At 43.2% G+C, this 24,200-nt stretch overlaps 1 protein-coding gene across 16 annotated transcripts in view; it reads left to right on the top strand.

Moving 5' to 3' along the window:
* The window catches only part of PPFIA1 (PTPRF interacting protein alpha 1), a 137,981-nt gene that overhangs the window by 43,657 nt on the left and 70,124 nt on the right, over nt 1-24,200 (top strand). For 12 of the 16 annotated variants that reach the window (XM_053265548.1, XM_053265541.1, XM_053265592.1 and 9 more), the window contains exons 5-14: nt 6,298-6,372; nt 11,648-11,749; nt 12,887-13,108; nt 14,654-14,800; nt 18,065-18,199; nt 18,870-18,944; nt 19,344-19,427; nt 21,873-22,004; nt 22,362-22,424; nt 24,002-24,081. In XM_053265548.1, coding sequence (XP_053121523.1) covers nt 6,298-6,372; nt 11,648-11,749; nt 12,887-13,108; nt 14,654-14,800; nt 18,065-18,199; nt 18,870-18,944; nt 19,344-19,427; nt 21,873-22,004; nt 22,362-22,424; nt 24,002-24,081 — 1,115 coding nt within the window. The remainder of the gene's footprint in view (nt 1-6,297; nt 6,373-11,647; nt 11,750-12,886; nt 13,109-14,653; nt 14,801-18,064; nt 18,200-18,869; nt 18,945-19,343; nt 19,428-21,872; nt 22,005-22,361; nt 22,425-24,001; nt 24,082-24,200) is intronic. The other 4 variants (XM_053265582.1, XM_053265573.1, XM_053265638.1 and 1 more) reach the window with 1 other exon arrangement.

Genomic DNA, 24,200 nt, shown 5'->3' with positions numbered 1-24,200 from the left:
GAGAGAAAAGTGGTAGTGGGTGGATGGTGGGGGAGAAAAAACAGCAGTGGTGGGCGGACGGGAGGGAGAAAAAAGCTGCAGCGGGGGGTGGGAGAAAGCGGCAGTCAGCGGGGGGAGGGGGAAGAAAGCGGCAACTGGTGGGTGGGCTTGGGGGGGAGAAATCCAGGGGGGACTAGATGCGCAGATAGTCTGCGCCTGGTTCAGCTAGTTGTCTTATAAGTTACAAAAGTACAGCTGCCTAAGTCCATCAAGGCGCATTCAACCAGAACTTATGGTGCCGCAGCGCCCCATTTATCTGGCATATTATTTAGGGATATTTGTAGGGCTGCAACCTGGTCCTTCGTAAAGCACTATGCATTTGACGTGTTCTGCAGTGGAGGCAAATTTTGGGAGAGGTATTATCAAAAGAGTGACACTACTGCTCCCTCCTCCTTTAGGAGCTAACTAAACATCCATTCTAATGGATTCAGCAGATCACACCCCAGATAAACAGGTTGCTCACCTGGAACTGATGATCTAGTAGTGGTCTGTTGACATCCATTAGACCCTCCCAAACCTCCCCTCTACAGTAGTGCTCAAATCTTCTTTGTAGGACTCACCTATTGTTGCAAAGGTGTTAGACTGCTTTGGTGGTCTCCAAGGAACTGAAGTACTGGTGCTTCCACCTTCCATAAATAGCCAGGTGGTCATGTGGGGTGGGGTACAAGTGCCTATTTTTACATTTTATATCCCACTGTTCCTCCAAGGAGCCCAGAGCGGTGTACTACATACTTATGTTTCTCCTCACAACAACCCTGTGAAGTAAGTTAGGCTGAGAGAGAGGTGACTAGCCCAGAGTCACCCAGCAAGTATCATGGCTGAATGAGGATTCAAACTTGGGTCTCCCTGGTCCTAGTCCAGCACTCTAACCACTACACCATGCCTAGAGAAGCTGTGGTACTCCACACCAACAGGTTTCAATGCAGGTGCGGAACCCATTCTAATGGATGTCAGTGGATCACTACCAGATCATCAGTTATCGGTGAACAACCTGCTTTTGTGTTTATCCCCACAACAACCCTATGAGATAGGGTTGCCAGTGTGGTGTAGTGGTTAGAGTGCTGGTCTAGGACCAGGGAGACCCGAGTTCAAATCCCCATTCAGCCATGAAACTAGCTGGGTGACTCTGGGTCAGTCACTTCTCTCTCAGCCTAACCTACTTCACAGGGTTGTTGTGAAAGAGAAACTTACGTAGTACATCACTCTGAGCTCCTTGGAGGAAGAGCGGGATAGAAATGTAAAATAATAATAATAATATGAGGTAGGTTAGACTGAGATATAAATAACTGGTCCACAGTCACCCAGGGAGTTTGATGGCTGAATGGGGATAGACAAGACAGAGGTTCTTCTGGTTAGGAGACCTGCTGACTTGATGACAGTATATTGGCATGTTTTGGATGGTATTGCACTCACTTTGAAGGACCAGGTAAGCAGTTTGGACTTGCCTTGCACCTGGTTTTTATCCTGGATGCCCAAGTAGTGACTGTGGCCTGAGCGGCTTTTGCCCAGCTTTGTCAGGTGTGGCAGCTGTATTCATTTCTGACTCAAGCCGACCTAGCCACAGTGATCTGTGCCTTTGTCACCTCTTTATTAAAATACTGCAATGTGCTCTGCAAGGAGTTTCCTTATTGTAAGACTGTTTACAGCTTCAGCTGGTACAAAATGCAGCTACCAGGATGCTGAGGGCTCAGGCCTCTTGAGCATTTTAATCCAGTGTTTTAGGTGCACTGATCACCATTGCTTCCGGGCATGATTCATAAGAATGGCCCTGCTGGATCAGACCCAAGGCTCATGGCCCATCTAGACCAACATCCTGTTTCACACAGTGACCTACCAGATGCTGCTGAAAGCCCACAGGCAGGAACTCAGGGCATGCTCTCCTGCTGTTACGCCCCTGCAGCTGGTATTCAGAAGCATCCTGCCCTGAGGCTGGAGATGGCCTGTAGCCATTGATAGACCTTTCCTCCATGAAGTTATCCAAACCCATCTTAAAACCATCCGGCTTGTCGGCTGTCACCACATCTTGTGGCAGAGAATTCTACAAGTTGATTATTGATTATGTGTTGTGTGAAAAAGTACTTCCTTTTGTCGGCCCTACATTTCTTGGCAACCAATTTCATGGGATGACCCCTGGTTCTAGTGGAGAGGGGGGAAATTTCTCTCTGTCAACTTTGTCCACACCATGCATGATTTTATAGACCTCTATCATGTCTCCCCGCAGTTGTCTTTTTTCTAAACTAAAAAGGCCCATCCATATGTTGTAGCCTTGCCTCATAAGGAAGGGGCTCTCAGCTCCATCTTAGTTGCTCTCTTCTGCAACCAAGAAGATACTGATTCTTCTAGTTCTATCATGTCTTTGTTTAGGTGAGATGACCAGAATTGTGCACAGTACTCCCAAGTGTGGCCACACCATAGTTTGGTATAAGGGCATTATAATATTAGCAGTTCTATTTTCAGTCCCCTTCTTAATTATCCCTAGCATGGAATTGGCCTTTTTCACAGCTGCCTCACATTGAGTGAACACTTTCAACAAGCTGTCCACCATGACCCCAAGATCGCTCCTGATCAGTCACCAACAGCTCAGATCCTGTCAACGTATATGTGAAGTTGGGGTTTTTTGCCCTGATACACATCACTTTACATGTGTCAACACTGAACCACATTTGCCATTTGGTCACCCACATACCCAGTTTGGAGAGATCTTTTGGAGCTCCTCAAACTCTGTTCCGGATTTCACTACCCTAAATAGTTTAGTGTCATCTGCAAATTTGGCCACCTCACTGCTTACCCCAGCTTCTAGATCATCTATAATTCTCTCTGGCATACCTGTGGGTAATCCCATGTGTGGCAGCTCTTGCGAGAGTTCGCAAACAGAAGCACCTGATTGGGCAGTGGGGATTCCATATCCGGATAGGGAGGAGGAGCCTGTGATGCTTAAGGTCAGTTGGAATGCAACTGTTACTGGTCAGAAGATATTCTTGATTGTAGAGGAGAGGAATATATATATATGGAGATAATGGGCAAGGTTCTGCAAAAAAGTGGTTGTGAGGGAGGGAGGAGTCCCTTCAGAAGAAGGAGGCTGTCATCATGTGAATTAGATGAGGAAACAAGATGAACAAGATCTGTTAGGGAGAGGGGGAGGGGGTGGGGAGGAGAAAGAGGGGAAGAGCAAGTGGAGGAGAGAGAAAGAAGGGTGGGAAAGAGAGAAAGAAGGAAGGGCGAGGGACGGGCCTGAGCCATCAGTGCCTGAGGGGAATGAGTGGCTGTCGTAGCACCTATTGACAGCAAGGAAAGGCCCAGTCAACCACTGCTACTCTTTGGGGCTACCGAGGCCATTGGTGGAGGCAGGCAGGCAGGCAGGCAAGGGATGGGCCCAGGCCTCTCAGCGGCCTGAGTGGAATGAGTGGCCATAGCATCGAGGAAGGGCCTGGTCAACAGCTGCTGCTCCTGTGGGGAAGAGCAGGAGGGGGGTGAGGGTGGGGAGGTCTCTGGGGATAGGGGGCTGCATCTTGGCTAATAGGCACCAACAACACTGCAGCTGCAACCAAGAGGTGTGAGGGGGGATGGAGTAACGGATGGAGGAGGAGGAGCAGGAGTGAGGAGCAGGTGAGGTTGGAGAGATCTCTGAGGTGAGAGGAGCTGTAGCAGGGGTTGAGGGGGGCAATCAATTACTAGCATGCAGATGCTCTGCGCAGGTTAAGCTTGTTTATGAATAAACTAAAAAGCACCGGTCCAGGCCTCTAACAGAATGGAGTTTCAGAGTGTTGGGACCATTTTGGGGGCGAAGCACCATTCAAAATTCTGGTTTTTGGTTTATAGAACCAATATACCTCAAGGACTCCCTCTTCCTATATAAATGTGCTTGGCCCATAAAGTCCTTTTGAGAGGTCCATCTACACATCCCACCACCGCTTGAAGTAAAGTTGGTAGCAAATGTGTCTTTTCTGTTCGTGCCCCATCATCTGGAATGCTTTGCCACTTGAGGTGCACTCTTGACACCCTTACTTGTCTCTGCCTTTAGGTGGAAGTTTGTTTATTAGTTTTGTTGTGAATGCCATCTGTGTTGGTTCTCTTTGCTCTTGTTTGTTGTTAATTTTAACCCTTGGAAAAAGGCAGGCTGTAAATGTTTTCAAATAAACTAGCTGGGCTAGGTGCAGAGCATCTCCGCCTCTAGTTCTTCCCCCTCCTTCCCACCTGCTTGCCTGCCACTGCTTTCTTTCCCTCACTACTGTTTTGTTGCCTGTCTGCCCACCCGGCATCTTTCCCACCACGCCTGCAAGCCTGTCCGCTGGCACTGCCACTTTCCTCTCCCCCTGCTGGCAGCTCGCTTGTGAACTCATGTGAGAGCTGCCACGCATGGGATTAATGATGAGTATGCCTTAGAGAAATATATAGATAATCCTTCTAGGTCAACCGTTCAGCCCCTTCACTTTTTTCTGCCTTTTTTCTTTTCTTTTTCTCTTTTTGGTACAATATTGTTTTCTTTTCCTACTTCATCTGTGGTTACATACCTGTATGTTTCTAGGTCCAATTAATGGTGCTTAATCTTAATTTTGAAGCCCTAAATGACTTGGGACCTGAGAATCATGAGGAATACTTTCTCCTGCACATATCTACTTGCATACTCCATTCTACATCTGAGGCACTACTCCAAATGCTGTTACCAGGTGAAGTGAAGCAGGATTCTTCTAGGAGCAGGGCTTTCTCTGTGGTAGTCCCAAACACTCTGAAACTCGCTTCTGTTAGAGGCCTGGTTAGCCCCCGCCTTGCTTTCCTTTTATTCAAAGGCTTGTGAATACCCTTGCATTTGCAGGTCATCTAAGCCAGATGAGGACTGATGATGGATGTTGTGCTCTGTTTCTACTTTGCTGCCGAAGTTGCTATTTTATTCTATTTAGCTTTGTTCTTATAACTACTAATTTTCTTGTTTTAATTTATACGGTTGATTGGTTTAGTACTGTAGGCAGATTTGTGCTGCAGTTTGTGGGGAAAGTGGATACAATTTTTTTAAAATTACAAATAGGACTCAAGTCATATGTTCTTACAAATTGTGAATATTTAAGCATTTGTCAACCAAATTTAGAATATCATTCAAAGTTCACTTTTAAACTCCCATTGACTTCAAAGGGATAGTCAGGTCTGTGTTTTGGCTAAATTGTTCCCTTATTTTCCATCTCAGGAAAACAGTATTATCCTCAATGACTTTTAGTCCCTTGAGTAATTTAATTTTTCCCCTTGAGTAATTGAATTTGCTTCATGTACTTGTGTATTTGTAGAGAGTTAAACAAATCTGTACATAGGTGCCCACATTATTCCTGAGCATATACTTCTCTAGTGCAAAAAGCATGTGGACTATGGCTTGGATCCTAAGAACTGCAAGCAGAAATTCCTCTCTTGGAATGGGGCATTCAGTCTCCTCCTTGCTGTGCAGCCCCTAGAGGTGCCCTGAATGGCCATTCCTAAGAATCAAAATACTCTCTGTAGCAAAAGTGTGGTGGTGGTGAGGAGGCTGCAGCTGCAGGGGGCAGGGAATCAGTGGGTAATAAATTCTGTTTCATTGCAAACCAATATATGTTAACTGTTCTAGAATCCAATTGGCATGCTTGCTTGTTTCAGGAAATACAAATTAGAAAATGAGGAAATTGACTTGAATTGTAGGAATCTATCAGTCCTGGATAACTTCATCTGTGCTCTTACTATATTATCATTCCAAAATTCTGTGGTGGCAATCTGTGTTATGCTTTTATGATTGTATGTTCAATAATAACAAATGCAATAGAAGGTCAAAATGCATATTGGCTTCTTATTGTTACCTGGTTTTACATAAGCTATGCGTTCTGAGTGGTTCCGGTAATATGGAGGGCATGTGTTTAGTGATTCCTTGTGTGTTTTAGGAATATAAATATAACCAGCATGGTGTCGTGGTTAGAGTACTGGACTAGGACCAGGAAGACCCAAGTTCAGATCCCCATTCAGCCATGATATTTGCTGGGTGACTCTGAGCCAGTCACTTCTCTCTCAGCCTAACCTACTTCACAGGGTTGTTGTGAGGAGAAACTTAAGTATGTAGTACACCACTCTGGGCTCCTTGAAGGAAGAGCGGGATATAAAATGAATTAAATAAATGTATGTATGTATGTTTTCCCATTGGTTGGTAAATGCTTATTTTTGACAGTGTCAATCAAAACCTCTGGATACTTCAGTTTCACTAATGCTAGCACAATTGATTGCTGTTCACAATTTCGTTCTATCTTTTAGGTAAGGGAAAGATTACGAGTAGCACTTGAAAGATGTAGCTTATTGGAAGAAGAACTAGGTACTACACACAAAGAGGTAAGTCACTCACTGCCTTCGAACCAAAAGATCAGCTCTGTAGGGTCCCCTGTTTTTCTGAAACAGCTTTGTAAAAGGCACAAGGAGCTGTGGTAGAAAGAGAGGAGCAGGATTCAGAAGCCTGCATATCAATGGAAACTCCTGTGACTTCCTTGATTCTGCCCCAGAGCTCTAAGAGATTATTCTAAGGTTTCTGCAGCAGCAGATTTGCAGAACTGAGATTTCATGCAATATTACCATATTGTGGAAATATTGAGAATGTCTAGATTTGTTTTCTAAATGGAACTGGGTTTTATCCACAAGTGTGGCATTTTGGAAATGTCCATTCATTTGAACCATATTAAGTAAATGGCAGTTGCAAAGTAGAGCTGGTCTTGTGGTAGCAAGCATGACTTGTTCCCTAAGCTAAGCAGGGTCCACCCTGGTTGCATTTGAGTGGAAGACTACATGTGAACACTGTAAGATATTCCTCTTAGGGGATGGAGCTGCTCTGAGAAGAGCATCTAGGTTCCATGTTCCCACTCTAGCATCTTCAAGAGAGGACAAGATTTTTTTTTTCAATAGGACAAGATTTTTTTATGGAACCAACAAACTACCAAAGCATACAGTACGTTGCCAAAGCACAATTATATACAAAGTGGTTGTTCGTACATGATATATCTACAAAGATTTACACACAAGGATTTGGAAACCCACAAGGTTATGAAGTATATGCAGGTAGTACTGTAACTCGGGGGTGGGGGATTTCAAGGCACATCAGGTAATCGGGGGGGGGGGTTACATCCGACGTCCATTTCCACAATTTGTCCCATTGCTGTTTAGAAGAGATACTCTTGTCTTTTTGCACATAACCATACAAACTTTTCCAGAAGAGATTTACTGTCTCATCTGCATGAACCTCTTGGTCGCGTCTTCCCTCCCTATTCCTATGCAGGAGCATTGCATAAATGACATACAGGTTTACTAACCTGATTACAAGAAGGGGAACGTTCCAATTCCCTAGTATGAGGACACCCATTCCGTCCTGTTTCCTTGAAGGTTTCTTTCTGGGACCTCGAAAGGAGGTTCTATCGCTCAAACCCGAGGTTAGTTCTTCCCAAGTCTGTTTTTCCAAATCAGGCCACTCTAACAGCTTGCTTACTCCCTGCCACACTCTTTTGGCTACCACACACTCTTTTAAGAAATGTGAGTGGGTTTCCCTGAATGTTTTGCCTAGCTCACTAGCTTTCTGTTTGCAGGTGATTTTAGGGCACTCTTGCTGGTCCTCTGGGAGCCATGGCTTAGCTGCATTAAGTGGTAGTACTTGATGGTATAAGCGCCACCTTGTTTCCCATAAATGGAAAGGGACTTTTTTCTCCTTAAAGAGAGTGATAGGGTGATCAGGTTGCAACAAGTGCTGTGAAGTGCGGTGTTTGTAGCGTTTACGTTCTGAATCAGGTTTTAAGAAACCTACTTCTAGAATCTCTCCATAAATTGTTTTTCTTAGCTGCTTAACTGAGGAGGATCCTTTAAATAGATCCGGTTCAACCTTCAATTTTTTAAGTGTGAATAAGAAATCTCTCAAGTAGTCCGGGTGTTCTCTTTTTAATACTTGTGTGATATTACCATTGAAAGATCCTTTCCCCCACCATGCTATGCCCCATGCTGACTTGCGCCAACGCAGAGCGAAAAGCGAGACCCAGGTTTTTTGCAGGAGGTTGGACATATCATGGACATTCACAAAAATCCAGTTTCCAAAATTGTAGGACATGAATTCAGTTACAAAATAGGGTTACAGGGCAGGTAGGGCTAGGCCTCCCTGCTCAACCTCCTTAAATGCTACCGCACGGGCCAAAGGGAAGGACGCTGTGTGCCATACTAGACGGAAGATCTAGCTTTCAACTCTCCGAAGGAGATCGAGCGGGGGAGGATAGAGTACCGCCAGGTTATGCACCGGGGGTATCAGGTAAGTCCGGATGTAAACCGCTTTCTGGTACATGGCAAGGCTCCATTTTTTCCACATGGTGATTTTAAGCATTACTTTTTCTTCCCAATGTGTCCAATTCCCCCCCCCCCAGACTTTTTCCTTAATCCCATATTCAGTCCCCAAAATGTTTACTGTATCTACCCACTTCCGTGTGGACTCTGGGGCCCCTTCACTTTTACATTCAGAGATGGGTAGGCACGAGAGTTGCTGGCGTCCGGGGTCCATTTTAACAATACACTTTTGTCAGCATTTAATTCTGAGCCCGAGATCTTGCCATGTTCCCAGAAGAGGTCTAGTATTACAGAGATTTCATTTTCATTCGATAACAGTAATGTAACATCATCGGCATGAGCTACAAATTTTACCTTAAACTCAGTATGCGGTTCTGAGTGGACAGGTGGTTCGGCTATCCCCTCACTCTCCCTCCTCCTCCCTCCCGGGAAGATCTCACAGGGTGGACGGATAGAGACCGAGAGTCCTTGCAGATGGGGTTCTCTCTGAATCCTGATCAGGATCGGATCCAGGGCAAAAACATAAAGTAATGGGCTCAGTGGGCACCCTTGGCGGACACCCGAATGCAGAATGATCGGGTTGCCCCGCCATCCATTAATCTGTGGTGTCACCTTTGCATTCGTATAGAGCAGCTGTATCCAAGTAACGAATAGTGGTATACCTTTAGCTTTCAACAATGTCCACAGATAATTGTGGTTCACTTTGTCAAAGGCCTTAACTTGATCCAATAAGAGGAGGTGACCTTTCCAACTTTCATTCTGTATAGAGTAAAAAAGTTCTCTCAGCAGACACAATGAGTCTGTCATCTTTCTTCCCGAGATAGCGCTTGTCTGCAAGCTGTGGACCAATTTAGGGGCCACTTTCGCCAATCTGTTATTTAGGATTTTGGCAAAGATTCTGTAATCGATATTTGTGAGGGTTATCGATCTCCAGTTTTGTGGTAAAGTGGTGTTACCTTTCTTGGGGGGGGGGGAATTCAGAGGCCGTCCCCAAAGGACCTATTTAAACGCCCATTGTCTAGGACAAAATTAAATAATTTTACTAAAACTGGTAGTAGCTGGTCTGCGTAAATCTTATAGAAAGGCCATGTCAGACCATCAGGCCCTGGGGCCAATGTGTTCTTTCCCGCTGAGATAACTGCTCTGACCTCTTCTATCGCTACAGGATGGGTCAAAGAGCTTTCCCCACCTCAATGAGGGAATAGCCGAGACCATATTCATTCAGACTTCAGAACCTATCTAGATAGGATTGAATGTACTTTACAGAAATATCCTTCAATGCATACAAGTTTGTATAAAACTTGGCCATGATCTTTAACATATCGTGGGGGTCGGCCATAAGTGGGCTACTTCCACCCGATCGCAGGCCTTGGAATGTCAAACTAGATGCATGCATCTTTTCCTTTGCCCACTCCCCTTTTTCAACTACAGACCCTTTGAAGCGATACCGCTTATTTTCTAAACGCCTGTGCCGCAGCTCATTTTGAAATGTCCTGATTGTCTCTTTGTAGCGGCGGCATGATTCCATGTCGAAGGCTTCTCCCCTGTTCATCTTATCAACAATCCTCAGATATTGGGTGATCACTTTCTGATAATTCTTGACCCCTCTCTTATATGTCCGGCTGGTCACTGCCCTAGTACGGCAGCCCACCCTCTTTTTAAGTGTCTCCCAGGCTCCCAAAAGATAATCTTCTGCCTCTAATAGCCGAGGGATCTGTCGCCTCAGTTCTGATAAAAGGACACCTTTGAGATATTCATCACTTAACATTTTTAGGTGTAATCGCCACAAGGGCTTACCATGTGGAATTACCTAAGAGAGATTACAAATAAATCCCACAGCCGCATGGTCTGACCATGGGGTAAGTACTAGTTTACACCTGTAGACTTCAAAAGAAGGGGGAGCCCAGAGTCTGTCTTGCCGGCCAGCTGATCTCGGGTGGTAATATGTAAAATTGACTCCGGTTTTAAATTTATGTCTATACTGTGATTTAAAGTTCTCTTCGTGACAGATTGGGGGGAAATCCAAATCATTATATACCCCCAAGGCCTTATCATCTAAACCCAGAGTCTCATTCAGAAAACGTTGGAGAGCTTTTTCCTCATTCGTTAGAGAGGGACTTGAGGGGGAGACTGGGAGGCCTCCCGAAAAGGCTTTCCTGCCGCTCAGTTGGGCTCTGTTATTAAAATCCCCCGCGAGCAGGAGGTGGCGCTTGGTGTCACATATATCTTTTAGTTTAGCCCAAAGAGCCTTCCTAAGGTGTGATTGTTCCGGGGCATATATGGCGCAGAGTCTAAAGGCTCGGACGAGCCTTAGAGTGTTTGCCGAGCTTGGGTCACCCCTGACAGTAAAATCTACATACATTAGTCTGCCCTGATCAATTTCCAATACCCTCTCAATTTTGAGATCAGGTCTGTCTTTAAACAATATCGCTACCCCTCCATTGCTGCTCCCATCATAGGACCAGAAGGATGGGCCCACTGTCCATTGCTGTCGTGTCGAAAAGCAGTGGCTCTCATTTTTGAAATGGGTCTCTTGGAGAACATAGATGTGATAGTTCCATTTTGTTAAAAAGTGTAGGATCTCTTGCCTACGATTTGGTGACCTTAATCCATTAACATTCCATGTAAGTATATTATAGGAATTGGCCCGACAACCCATGATAGGAGGGTGTTATGTGTAAGGCATGGACCCATTCAGACAAAGAGTCGCTGTTCGCATAGAATCAAGGCAATAAAATAGTAGGCATTTGTTCCTTAGATCTCAGATCGTGTCAAGTATTGTTCATAGGGGCTTATTGGGTTAAGATAGGGCTGAGGGAGATTCCTGCCTGCAATCTTGGAGAAGCCGCTGCCAGTCTGTGTAGACAATATTGAGCTAGATAGACCAATGGTCTGATTCGGTTGATGGCAGCTTCCTATGTTCCTATTTATAGGTAGAGTTTTCTTATCTCATTGCTGGCATATTTCTTGATAAATTATAGCGAATGTTCTAATTCTGTTTTAAAATTGTGTCTTGCTACCACAAGACCAGCTCTCCTGCAACTGCCATATCAGTCAGGCTGTCTTTGCCTATTCTTGTGTGCAGTCTTCCCAGTTTTAGAAATATTGTCGCTGTAAATAATTGAAATTTGTTGTTAAAGATTCTTTCTATTTCTACTGCTATTAGTAGTAGTAATACTACTGCTATTAGTAGTATTAATAAAGTAGAATTTATACATTCATAGTAGTAGTCTTCTATTTCAAAGTGTATATCCCCTGTATAATTATCAGTTGGTTGTCTTTACATTTCCTCTTTCAGTTAATGATTTTGAAAGAACAGAGCAATCAGAAAAGAACACAAGCTGATGGAATGCCTGATATTAATCATGATCAGGAGAATACACCTAGTACTAATGGGAAGGTGAGTACCAAACATGCTTTCATAGGGTCATTACTATTTTACACTAATATATTTGGTTATTACTTTTGGGGAGGAATCTGAACAAGGTTCCGGTCTCAGGTGTGCATGCTTCTCCCCTTCACTGCACTGAGAAAGTAATGAATTAAGCTATATCCCACACTCCTTTGAATGTGGTATCTGCCTGACCAAGACTCTTGTTCTTTTTAAGAGCTATTCAGGTGATAAGACCCCATTTTCAAATAAATTTGTGCAACCCAGTTTACTCGTTACAGGAGAACTTCTGTATTTGCGGGGGTTCCATTCTCCGTTACTACCGCAGATATGGAAATGGCGAATACTGGGTTATTGAGGCAATAGGATTGTGGGGGTTAGGTTCCCATACAGTAAAATTGGTCAAAAATCACTGTTTCTTGACTGGTTCCCCCCACCCGCCATCAAAGAATGGGGTAAAATGACCTAGAAAAGCAGCTGAGGGTGGTCTGCCATGCTCCACAGGTTCCCAGCAGTCTAGAAATGCCCCCCAAAAGTTGAAAATTGGCCAAAAATCACCAATTTCCCCCCTTTCTTAAAAAAATGCAGTAAAGCGCTCCAGAAATGTGGGGGGAAATGGCCTACCTTGTTCATTGGTCCATAGCAGTCACGTTGTGCCCTCAGGAGTAGAAAACTGGCTGAAAATAACCATTTTTAACCAATTTTTGTGGGAAATGAGCCATCAAATGGCTCACAGTGTCAAAATGGAGATCCCTGACCCACATATATGTGGATTTAACCCTTTTAAAATCCCCGCCCCCACATATACTGAGTTCGGGTGTCTATTACCTGACTACGGATATGTGAAAACAAGGATGGCGAGTTTGCGATTAATGAGGTTCTTCTGTACTTTCTCCTTGTATGTTTGTGCATCTTGGGGTGTGCATTTTAAGATTCACTCTGAGTTGAGATTTTCTGTTGGAGCAGATCGTTAGTTGTGATCTCTTCTCCACATTTGAATCGTGATGGTTGACTTGAACTTTTCAAGTCAAGCTATAACTAACTTGAAAAAACACCTTACTGTATTGAACATTTAAAGAACACAAAATTAGTCATCGTCCCCACTCCGCTCTTCTCTAAGCAGCTTCCTATGTTTCTGTGTTCCAGAGATCTTCCAACGGCTCTCTAAGTCATGATGAAGACCTTGCTAAAGTTATAGAACTTCAAGATATCATAGAGAAGCAAACTAAGGAGCAGGCTCAAATGAAAGAACGTATCACTGCCCTTTCTAACAGAGTAGCAGAACTGGAAGAAGATCTTGATACGGCTAGAAAAGATTTAATAAAATCTGAAGAAATGAATACAAAGTTACAAAGAGATGTACGAGAGGTAAGAAACTGATTTGATAGAAGGGAGTTAACAGGACAAAGAGGCACCTTTTAAAGTGGTGGCTCCCTTCTATTTGTATTCTGCCAAAGAAAACCACATGTTTCTGTGGTTGCCAGGAGTCGACACTGACTCAACAGCACAACTTTACCTTTACCCTTCTGTTTTGCAGAGGAGAGCAATTGTCCCTATTCAGTCCAGCATAATGTCTCTCCAGTGGCTATTGCTGTTGTCTCCTTTCTGATCTTCTTTAGACTAGCCAACCCTGCATAGAGCATCTGTGCACTCTTTGGGGCCGGCAGTTACCTCTCCCCCCACCCTTTCTGCCCCAGTCTCCGCTTCCTGGCCCAGCCGCCTCTCCTCCCTACTGCCACTTCTGCCCCCGCACTTCCTTTCCTCCCTCCTGGGCCTTGCCTCCATGGGCGGGCTGGGCCTGCCACCGCCTCTGGCCTCCGCAACCAGGCCTGCTGCCATGGCGACTAATCCTCCTGGGTGTGCTTCATCCAATCAGGCGCGTCCGCTGCCCAGCCAATCAGCTGGGTGCTGGGACACACATTCCAAGGCACACCCAGGAGAGTTAATATAACAGATTGTGAGCCCTTTTGGAACAGGGAACCATTTTCATTCTCTCTCTCTCTCTCTCTCTCTCTCTCACACTCACACACACACACACACACACACACACACACACACACACATTTGTTGTGTAAGCTGCTTTGAGAACGTTTTGTCGAAAAGCAATATAAAAATATTTTAATTATACCATGACATTTTAGTCAGCTATCTTAATCTCTCAAAGTGTAAATTTTAAAGTTGCATTTATAGTTGGTTTTATTCCTTATGTTTAACATTTCTGTTTTTCTGGACACTATCAGCTTTTTAAAATCAGATAATTCTGTATTTTGAAGTCTATTGATTTTACTGATTTCAGTGTGGGTCAGCAGTTTAGTAACCGAAGCAGACATCCAGACTAACCCTCTGCTGATGAGCCAGAGTGTCCATTATGCGATGTGGGGGACGTGGGAACAATTTTTGTTAACTCCTCCTTCCCTGTGCAACTGTTTGTCTCCAAAAACTGTATAACTGAGGATCTTTCAGATGGCACAGCAGCTGCAAAGAGAAGGGAATCCATCCCTTCCCCCTCTTAGGGGATGAAGCCGCTCTGGGAAGAGCAGAAGGTTCCAAGTTCCCTCCCTGACATCTCCAAGATAGGGCTGAGAGAGATTCCTGCCTACAACCTTGGAGAAGCCGCTGCCAGTCTGTATAGACAATACTGAGCTAGATGGACTAATGGTCTGACTCAGGATGTGGCAGCTTCCTATGTTCCTATGACATCAGTAACAAATCACTGCATAATGGGAAACATACTGCCAAGATCCTGCCATGAAATAAATGGAAGCTGCCATTGCTACAAATGGACCATGTGATCATACTGTGGTTCCACGCCCAATTTTCAAGACTGCCTATTAAACATAATTGAGACCTAATTCATAAAGCCTAGGAACCATGTATTGTTTTATCTTCTAACAAGCAGTTTTCATAATTTAGGCCATGGCTCAAAAGGAAGACATGGAAGAACGAATCACAACCCTTGAAAAACGCTACCTCGCTGCACAACGTGAAGCTACATCTGTGCATGACCTCAATGATAAACTTGAAAATGAAATTGCGAATAAAGATTCTCTGCACCGACAGGTAATATTTGAGTAAATACTACAACAATTTCTCAACCTATGATAGCATCCCACACTGTGCTGCATACATTTGATATGGAGAAATATAGAAAATATAACTTTGCAATATTGAAAGAAGCAGGTCAATAAGTACTTGAGAAACATGAATGATTTTCTTTAATATTTTTATTGATGTGTTAAGATATTTTGCTGAAAGCTTTGTGTCTTCTGGTTTTTATCAAGACTTGTTGGTTTGATAATTATTGTTGCAGACTTGCAATTCCAATGCAATTTCTATTCTATTACAAATATAGTACTATTTTAATCAAAAACCAATCTATACTAAAGCTACAAATAACTGTAAGTAAGCCACCTAATGGTACAGCAGGGAAATGCTTGACTAACAAGCAGAAGGTTGCCGGTTCGAATCCCCGCTGTTACTATATCGGGCAGCAGCGATATAGGAAGATGCTGAAAGGCATCATCTCATACTGCGTGGAAGGAGGCACTGGTAAACTCCGCCTGTATTCTACCAAAGAAAACCACAGGGCCAAGTGGGCTTCAGGAGTCGAAATCGACTTGACGGCACACTTTATAGTCAGTAGGCAACACATACATGTGATGAGATTTCCAGATAATAGCTCATTTCAATATTTCCTTAAACTTATAAACCTTTCTGTAAATACAAAAGTCTACAATTCCAAAATATGTTCAGCTGGTTCCTCTGCTTGATAATAAAACCAAACCCTAAAGGAACATTAGGAATGAGCAATTAAACCCTTGAAAACAAATTTTCAAACTCCCCACCACCAAATCACTATCATGACAAATTCTCGCTTGGAACTCTTTAGCCACAGCAGGAGGAGGAGAGGTGGTAGTGGTGAAGACAGGCTGGAGCGGAGTGGAAACCTCCCCAGTAACTAGCCCTGAAGCAGTATATTGCCCCAGTATATTGAAGCAGTATATTGATGTACTGTACGAGCATCAGACACTGATGGAATGTAAAGGAGCATGTGCACCAGTCTGATTTCACTGTTCCCACTCAGGAGAAGCACCAACAATTAAATCAGACTGGTGTATGTGCACAGTTTGTTTATTTAGCATATTTATATGATGCCAAAAACTTGTGTCTCGTGGCAGTTTATAGAAAAGTTAATAAAGTCATATTAAAACCATAAAACAATTAAAATAATAACAGCAAAGCTAACTAACAGCTAGCCAAAGGCTTGCTTAAACAAACCAAGCTGTTCTAAAGGCTGCTAAAGAAGGGGAAGCTCTTGCCCCAGCAGGGAGTGCATTCCAAAGCCTCGGGACAGCAGTGGAGAAGGTCCGATCTTGAGTGGCCGTAAGATCATCTGGACCTCCCCAGGGTTCATGAAGAAGTAGGCATTCTCTTAAATACCCTGAGCCTAGGCTGTTTAGGGATTGGAAGGTAATTACGAACACTTTATATTTTGCACAGAAATAAATGGGCAGTGAGAGCAACATTTTAAAAATAGGAGCAATATGGCCTCTTCGGGTGACCCTAGAGACCAATCTGGCTGCTGCAGTTCGCACCAATGGAAATTTCCAGAGTACATACAAAGGCAGCCCCACATAGAACATGTTGCAGTAGTCAATCCTGGAGCTTACCAGCCTATGTAGCACTGTTTTTAGGTGACTCCCAGAAACGCATGCGGCTCACAGATTGGCTAAAACTGATTAAAAAGCTCTCTTATCCACTGCCTCAACCTGAGAAACCAAAGATAGGCCTGGGTCCAGAAGTACTCCCAAACTACTTACCAGTTCCTTCTGAGGAAGTGTAACCCCTTTTCCGATCGGGCATCTCTAATCTGTCTCCTGAGTTGCAACCATTCACAGTCGGTACCTCCATCTTGCTTGAATTCAGCTTCAGTTTGTTTCCCCTCATCCAGATCATTACTGCCTGCCAGCAGGCATTTAGGAAAGTTATACCATTTCCTGATGATCTTTCCAAGTGGCTTCATGTAGATATTGAAAAGTATTGGAGACAGCATGGAGCCTTGTGAAACTCCATACAAAAGCTCTTGTTTAGTAGCGCAATAGTTTCCAAGTGACACCATCTGGATGCTGCCCAAGATATATCTAGGAGCAGAACCCCTGTAAAATGATGTCTCCCACTCCCAGCCAATGTTCCCTCTAAGGTGTCCGTGTTTGCACGTGCTCACATGTATCTTGAGGTCTGCTCAGTTAATTTTAGATCCTGCCCAGGTTTAATCAGGAAGGTCCTACCCTGGATGCATGTGTGCACATACTGCCTTGATACTGCTGCTCAGAACAAAACTCATTCCTCACATAGATGAAATTTTTTAGAGATAACCCTGCTCCCAGCCCACACAGGCAATCCAGAAAGATATAATGGTCAATGGTATTGAAAGCTGCTGAGATTTGGAGATCGTCCATTAGGCCAACCAATGCAGTCTATAGCCCACCTGAAAGTCGGTTTGAAATGGGTCCAGATAATCCATTTCCTCCAAGCTGGAGTTAGGAAGTCACCACCCTCTCGATCACCTTGCCCAAGCACGGGAAGTTAGAGACCAGCCTATAATTGCTCTGAGGAATCCAGTGCTGGCTTCTTAAGAAACTAATAATTGTATTCTTAAGACAAGGAGGAATCCTGCCTGCCCTCAGAGAAGCATTTATGATACTTAACTAGGGAACAAGTAGTGGGCCATATCACTCCAACCAGCTGGTCCACATCCTTGGGAATTGCAGATTGGATCAGTTTCAGTCGAATCATGTAAGAATTCTTCCTGGACAATTTAAATTCCCACACTGCCAAGCCTTCAGTACAGCACATCACTGTGGAGCGACATGATGCTTTGGGCTGAGCACTGAGGAATTTAAATGTTAGCGCCAGTCTGATATCACTGTTGCCCCTTTTTTGTCTTGTGCTGCTGCTACCTTTGCTGCCGCCTCTGCCTCCTCGGTGTTCACTGCCCTGTAAAAGTCCGATAAGCATGGGGGCACAACCAGTATAGGAATGGGCCTTTTAGGACACTTTGTGCAGAGCCCCCTCAAACCTGGAGATAGCCCTGAAGCAGAGGCAGGGATGAATTTAGGAACAATAACAATTACTTAATTTGCACATACTTTGGCTTAGTTACAGTTACAATCTGTGTGCTATATACGTGCATGTTAGTTTGTTCACTGGTTGATTCCCTCTCATTAGTTTTTTAAAAAAGCTGTTTAAATTAACACCTGAAATATGCTTGTATTTTGTCTGCAGCAGTTACTATAAGCAAATATGTTGCCATCTTGTCTCTAGAGTGAAGATAAGAATAGGCAGTTACAAGAACGACTGGAATTAGCTGAGCAAAAATTGCAACAGACTCTGAGAAAAGCTGAAACTCTGCCAGAGGTAGAGGCTGAACTGGCCCAGAGAGTTGCAGCACTTACTAAGGTAGGAATATGATATGAAGTGGTGTAAGAAATATGCTTTTCTACAGTGGAAATTATTTGCTCTTTGACTTCATCTTTTTGTTATTGGCTTAACTACTGCACAGCCCTTGCTCTTCTATCAGCAGGGCATTTGTGGTGGCTTTTAGTGTGAAGAACCTGTCTTTGCGCAAAGCTTCCATGGCACTTAAGGGTTGTGTTATCACTGTAGGATGCTTCCCCCATTGGGAGTTATGGGAGAAGCATCCTACAAGGCAGATGTGATTCTTAAGAGCCATGTAGGCTCTGTGCATTTGCAAGGAGTGCCTGCAAGCTCTCCACACTCAGTCAGCGCACGTGCCCTACTGATGGGAGAGTAGGGATTGTCAGTATCTTAGCCACTGTATTCCTTTTGTTTGTTTGTTTTGGTCAGTAAAATGCTTTAATAATTGTTCCTTAAATTTATCTCCTCGTGTGGCTTTAAAATATCACAATTCATAATGTGTTTTTAATTGTTTGGAAGTTGCTTGAGCAGCTCTTTTGTCAACTCTATATATTGTATTATGTAGTTCAGGAGTAAATTATATCCTGAAGCAATGTCCTGTCTAATACTTACAAATGGGTTCTTGGCTGCCTTTACAGTCTTAATTTTTTCCCCCCTTGTTACCTTTCCTGTTCTTTATTGGCATTTGTAGCCTGACCTTTTGCCTTCTGGGAACTCTGCAGCTAAAGATGCTAAACTGTTGGAACGTACTTCCAAGCTTAGGAAGGTAGAATTTGCATTAAGGACAATCATCCTTTTTTCTGCTTGCTGCTGCTTGCTTTTTAAAGTGCTAAAATGAAAGGCAGTGGGGGGAAAATATAGAAGAAACAATGTGAATTCATTTTATTTTGCTGTAAGAATGAATGCAAAGTTTTTTGTTTTGTTTTTGCCAAGACATTCAGTTGTCATCAGTCACCAAAGCAGGATGTCCTGGGTTCAAAGGATTAGTTGCTCATTTAATACATGAATCCATCCACTAAGTTTTGCTGGGTATTGGCAATCAAACATCTTGCGGTGTGTGAACAGAAATATCAGACTGCATAAAGCATGGTATGCTTGTTTGTACCTCAAAAAAGTGAGTAGAATTCTCAGATTTTAATTACCAGTTTGATTTTGAAAATGGCAGGCTGAAGAAAGACATGGTAACATTGAAGAACGTTTGAGGCAGATGGAAGCACAGCTGGAGGAGAAAAATCAGGAATTACTAAGGGTATGTAAAGCTGGTGATGGCAAGTGTCTCTCTTCCCCATTGCCCCAAATTGATAATGAAGTCTGAACCTGGAAATGGAAAGTGTAGCTTCATAATTATGTAAAACTGAACTGAGTTAGTAAGCTTTACATAAGTACACATTTGAAATAACCATGTTTCAGTCTTCTAGAAAAAGAAAAATGGGAATAGTCTTCACTTGATGGGTGAACTGGCTTCTTAGTGCAAAGTTATTAGACTAATTAGAGTACATTATTAGTGAACCTCTTGATCTGGATCGTGATCCGTTGTAATCATAAGGAATGGGTTCTGCGCCTGCGCAGGGACCTCGCAGGCTGAATGAGTAGCTCCTCATGATGCCCCGCCCTGCCTGCACACGCTATGCTGAGTTTAAGAGGGGCAGTTGGGCTGTCTCTCCTTCAGTTTCTCTTTGACTGCCTTAGCATTCAAGCTTTGTAGTTGTAGCTCCTCGGTTATTTGATAACTCTACTTAATTCTTACTTGGTTTTGGAATGCAGAATTGGATTGGAATACGGACTTTGTCTTGGATAGCGATTTGGTTATTTACATTTGGACTTGACCCCGGAACTGTTAACGGACTTGATTTGTGAAACTTTGTTTAGGAGAACGATTGTCTACGTTTTCCCCGACCTGGAACTGTCTACGGACTTGATTTGTGTTTTGATTTGGCATAAGTATAAAAACGAGCACTGATGGAAGTTAAAAAGACCTCTAAACGCTGTGTAAAATGCCATGCTAAGCTCCCATCGACAGATCACCACAACATGTGCTTGATGTGTCTTGGAGAGCAGTGTATAAAGTTTGTTGCTCCTTCTCCAAGCAGACCAGACAGAATAGAGCTCTGCATCTTTGAGCGGCGTTATACAATGAGGCGCTCTGCCAACACCATGGCAGAGTTCTTCTTGCCCAGACTCCCCGTCGATGTCGAGTGCTCGGTTGACATCAAAAAACTTCAGGGACGCAATCACGATCCAGAGAGGGTGTATTTAAAAAGCCTAAAGACGTCTCTGAAAAAGAGCATAGGCACAAAGAACGTGGGCACTAGCCTATGGGTTCGGAGAGTGCTTCCGTGGATAAAGCAGCACCACCGCTTAAAAAGCATTGCACACCCTCTCTGGATCTTGAGTGGCCAGTGAGCGTGGTTTTAGATTGCTGATGCGCAGCTCTGTGGACATTTGGCTCCGTAGCCGACATCGGCGTCGATTGTGTCCCCGAAGTTTCCGATGTCAACAGAGTACTCAACATCGACGGGGAGTCAGTCTGGGCAAGAACTTGGCCATGGTGTTGGCGGGCGGAGCGCCTCATCGTATAAAGCTGCTCGAAGGCGCAGAGCTCTATTTTGTCTGGTCTGCTTGGAGAAAGAGCAACAAATGTTACATGCTGCAGTATTGTGCTCCTCTCCAAGGCACATCAAGCACGCGTCATGGTGATCCGTCAACGGGAGCTTAGCGCGGTATTTTACGCAGCGCTTAAAGGTCTTTTTAACTTCCATCAGAGCTCGTTTTTATTCTTATGTCCGTAGACAGTTCCAGGTCAGGTGCAAACGTAGACAAACGATCGTTCTCTTGATCTGGAAGATCTGGATAGTGATCCGTTGGCTTATTAGAATAATGGGTTCCATGCCTGCGCATGAACCTCTTGGGTCAACTAGATAGCTCCTCATGCTCACCCAACCGTCCACTCATGCCGATTCTCTGTTTATATGCGACAGTTGGGCGCTCATTAGTCAGTTTCCTTTTGACCGCCACAGCACTTAGACCTCGGCTAGGCTCCTCGTGTCAGAGAAAACAACATATCTTTCTACAGGAGAAATAGAGAGGAACAAAGCAACAAGATTTCTAAATAATACTTATCAGAGACAATAAGATAACGAACTCAGCACAGCGTGTGCAGGCGGGGTGGGGCGTCATGACGAGCTATTCAGTCAGCCTGCGAGGTCCCTGCACAGGCGAAGAGACCACTCCTTATGCCTACAACAGATCACTTCCAGATCAAGAGTTACAGGTAAGCAACCTGTTTTATAGCAGCAAATGACTAGTGGTTGGAACTCCTATCATAATAAACAATCCCCTAGATCACATTGATATTTGTCTAGTGCAGGTCCAGTATGGACAGTATGAGCCATGACATAGGACAGTGGTTCCCAACCTATGGTACTCCAGATGTTACTGAACTACAACTCCCAATCCCCAGTTATAATTTATTGTGGCTGGAGATGATGGGTGTTGTAGTTCAGCAACATCAGGAGTACCACAGGTTGGGAACCCCTGACATAGGACATAGGCTAATTGTAGGGTTTGAAAAGATAAAGATATGTCTTGCACTAAATTAGAGAATCTTGAAAAACAGTTGTCTTAGTGTCTCTACATTTGGAAGATACGACTGCCGATGATTTAATGCTATTGTTCCTTACCCTCCCCCATCTAGGCTCGACAAAGAGAGAAAATGAATGAAGAGCATAACAAACGATTATCTGATACTGTTGACAAACTTTTGTCTGAATCCAATGAAAGACTTCAGCTTCATCTTAAAGAGAGAATGGCTGCCCTGGAAGATAAAGTAATTACAAATGTTGTTGTTTTCCGAAGTGCAATGGCAATTTTAATAATGTGCTTTATTTTTATTTTTAATTTTTAATGGGTATTTGTCCAATTGTTTATTATACAGAAGAACTACATAAATAGGAGAGAAATGGTATAAGTGCTAGAATCTCTTGTCCAAGAAATATTCTTTGTTTGAGAAGCAGGGCCAACAAGTTTGTGTATTTTTACTAAAGGCAAATGCAAATAGAGCAAGCAACAGAATAAAGATAACAGGTTTTCTCTCAAAGGGATAAATGCTGGTGTTTGCAGCTTTGTAGTATTTTTTTTTCTGAATTTAAGTAGCAATGAACTTGTGACCTTCACTTTATTCCAGAATGCTCTTCTTCGTGAAGTTGAAACCTCTAAGAAACAAGTTGAGGAGCTTCAAAATGAAAAGGTACTGGCTGGAAGGAAAGAAAAAATGCAACTTTATGCCACAGCTGTCATGTAATTTAAAAAATGCACAATTTTAGCATGAATAAACTTCATAAAAAGGTTAAATGAATTGCAGATATACATGCTTTGAAGCTAATTTTGTTGTACTAATTATTTATAGTACATGAATAATTGGACAATTTTTTTCATCTCCTTTAGATTCTAACGCTGATTGTGGCACTGAATCTCATAACCAACCATGCTGCATCAGCTAAGATCCCTACTGCATGGAAGTTACATATGATGGATTCTTTTTGTTAGTCATGTTACCAAATTTGGACTTTTTTTCCTTTACAGCAAAGCTATTGCAGCTGTTGAGTGAAAATGGAGCCCAGGCCCTTATCCACTGGGGTAACCCTTCTGCCTCATAGTATTTCCTCAAAAAGCCACTTCCTCAAAAAGCATCACAATTATTCAGAACTATTAAGATCTATTCAACAAATGAAGATTAACAATAGTTTTTGTGGGAATGGCAGAAATATTTTTGAAATTTTTGTTATTGTGGGTGTTATCAGTATGCTGATGACTCCCAGATCGATTTCTCCATGTCAATATCATCAGGAGAAGGCATAACCTCCCTAAAGCTGGATGAGGGATAAGAAACTGAATCCAAATAAGATGGAGGTACTTATTGTGCGGGGTCGGAACTCAGGAAACTGTTTTGACCTGCCAGTTCTGGATGGGGTCACACTTCCCCAGAGGGAACAGATATGCAGTCTGGAAGTGCTTCTGGATTCAAACATCTCCCTGGTGTCTCAGGTTGAGGCAGTGGCCAGAGGTGCTTTTTATCAGCTTCAGCTGATACGCAAGTTGTGTCCATTGCTTGAGATAAACGACCTCAAAACCTTAGTACATATGCGGGCATTCTCCAGACTTGATTACTGCAATGTGCTCTATGTGGGGGTGCTTTTGTATATAGTCCGTAAACTGCGGTTGGTACAGAATGCAGCAGCCAGGTTGGTCTCTGGGTCATTTCGAAGAGTCTCAAAGATACCATATTACTCCTAAATTAAAAGAACTGCACTGGCTACCAATAAGTTTCTGGGAAAAATACAAAGTGTTGGTTATAATTTCTAAAGCCTGATATTGCATAGGCCCAGGGTATTTAAGAGAACATCTTCTTTGCTATGAGACCCATCACCTGTTGAGATCATCTGGAGACATTTGTCTGCAGTTGCCACCAGTTCATCTGGTGGCTACACAGGATGGGTGCTCCTTGCTGAAATAGGAGCCTCTCTATCTGACACATTTTAGAAGATCACTAAAAGCGTGTTTATTCACCCAAGCTTTTTAACTAGACTTGTGGTTTTAATTTTTTTTAAGATTTTAATTTCTGTTTTAATTTGTTTTATGTAGCTGTAAACCACCCAGAGACAGAAGTTTGGGACAGTGTACAAATTTCATAAACAAACTCTAGCATTCAGGATGTTTTAAAAGCTGATTTTAATGAGCACATCAAACTTGTGTGCCTATTATTTTAAAGGCAGATAGTTCTAAAATTATTTGAAACCTTGTGTATCTTTTTTTCTTTCTTTGTAGGATCAGTTAGTAGTAAATATTGAAGCAATGAGAGCTGAAAGTGACCAGATGAGGATCAGAGGTCCATCCCTTCATCATAGGTAAGTATTAATGAAGATATCTCTATGCTAAATATTTAAAGATGAATGATTTTCACTGCTTTCATGTAAATTTCTGAAATATTCTCTAATTAACACTAACGATGGTATCTACCCTTGTT

This window comes from Hemicordylus capensis, chromosome 1 (assembly GCF_027244095.1).
Source record: "Hemicordylus capensis ecotype Gifberg chromosome 1, rHemCap1.1.pri, whole genome shotgun sequence".
Lineage (NCBI taxonomy): Eukaryota > Metazoa > Chordata > Lepidosauria > Squamata > Cordylidae > Hemicordylus > Hemicordylus capensis.
This window is presented reverse-complemented; position numbering and strand designations above follow the sequence as displayed.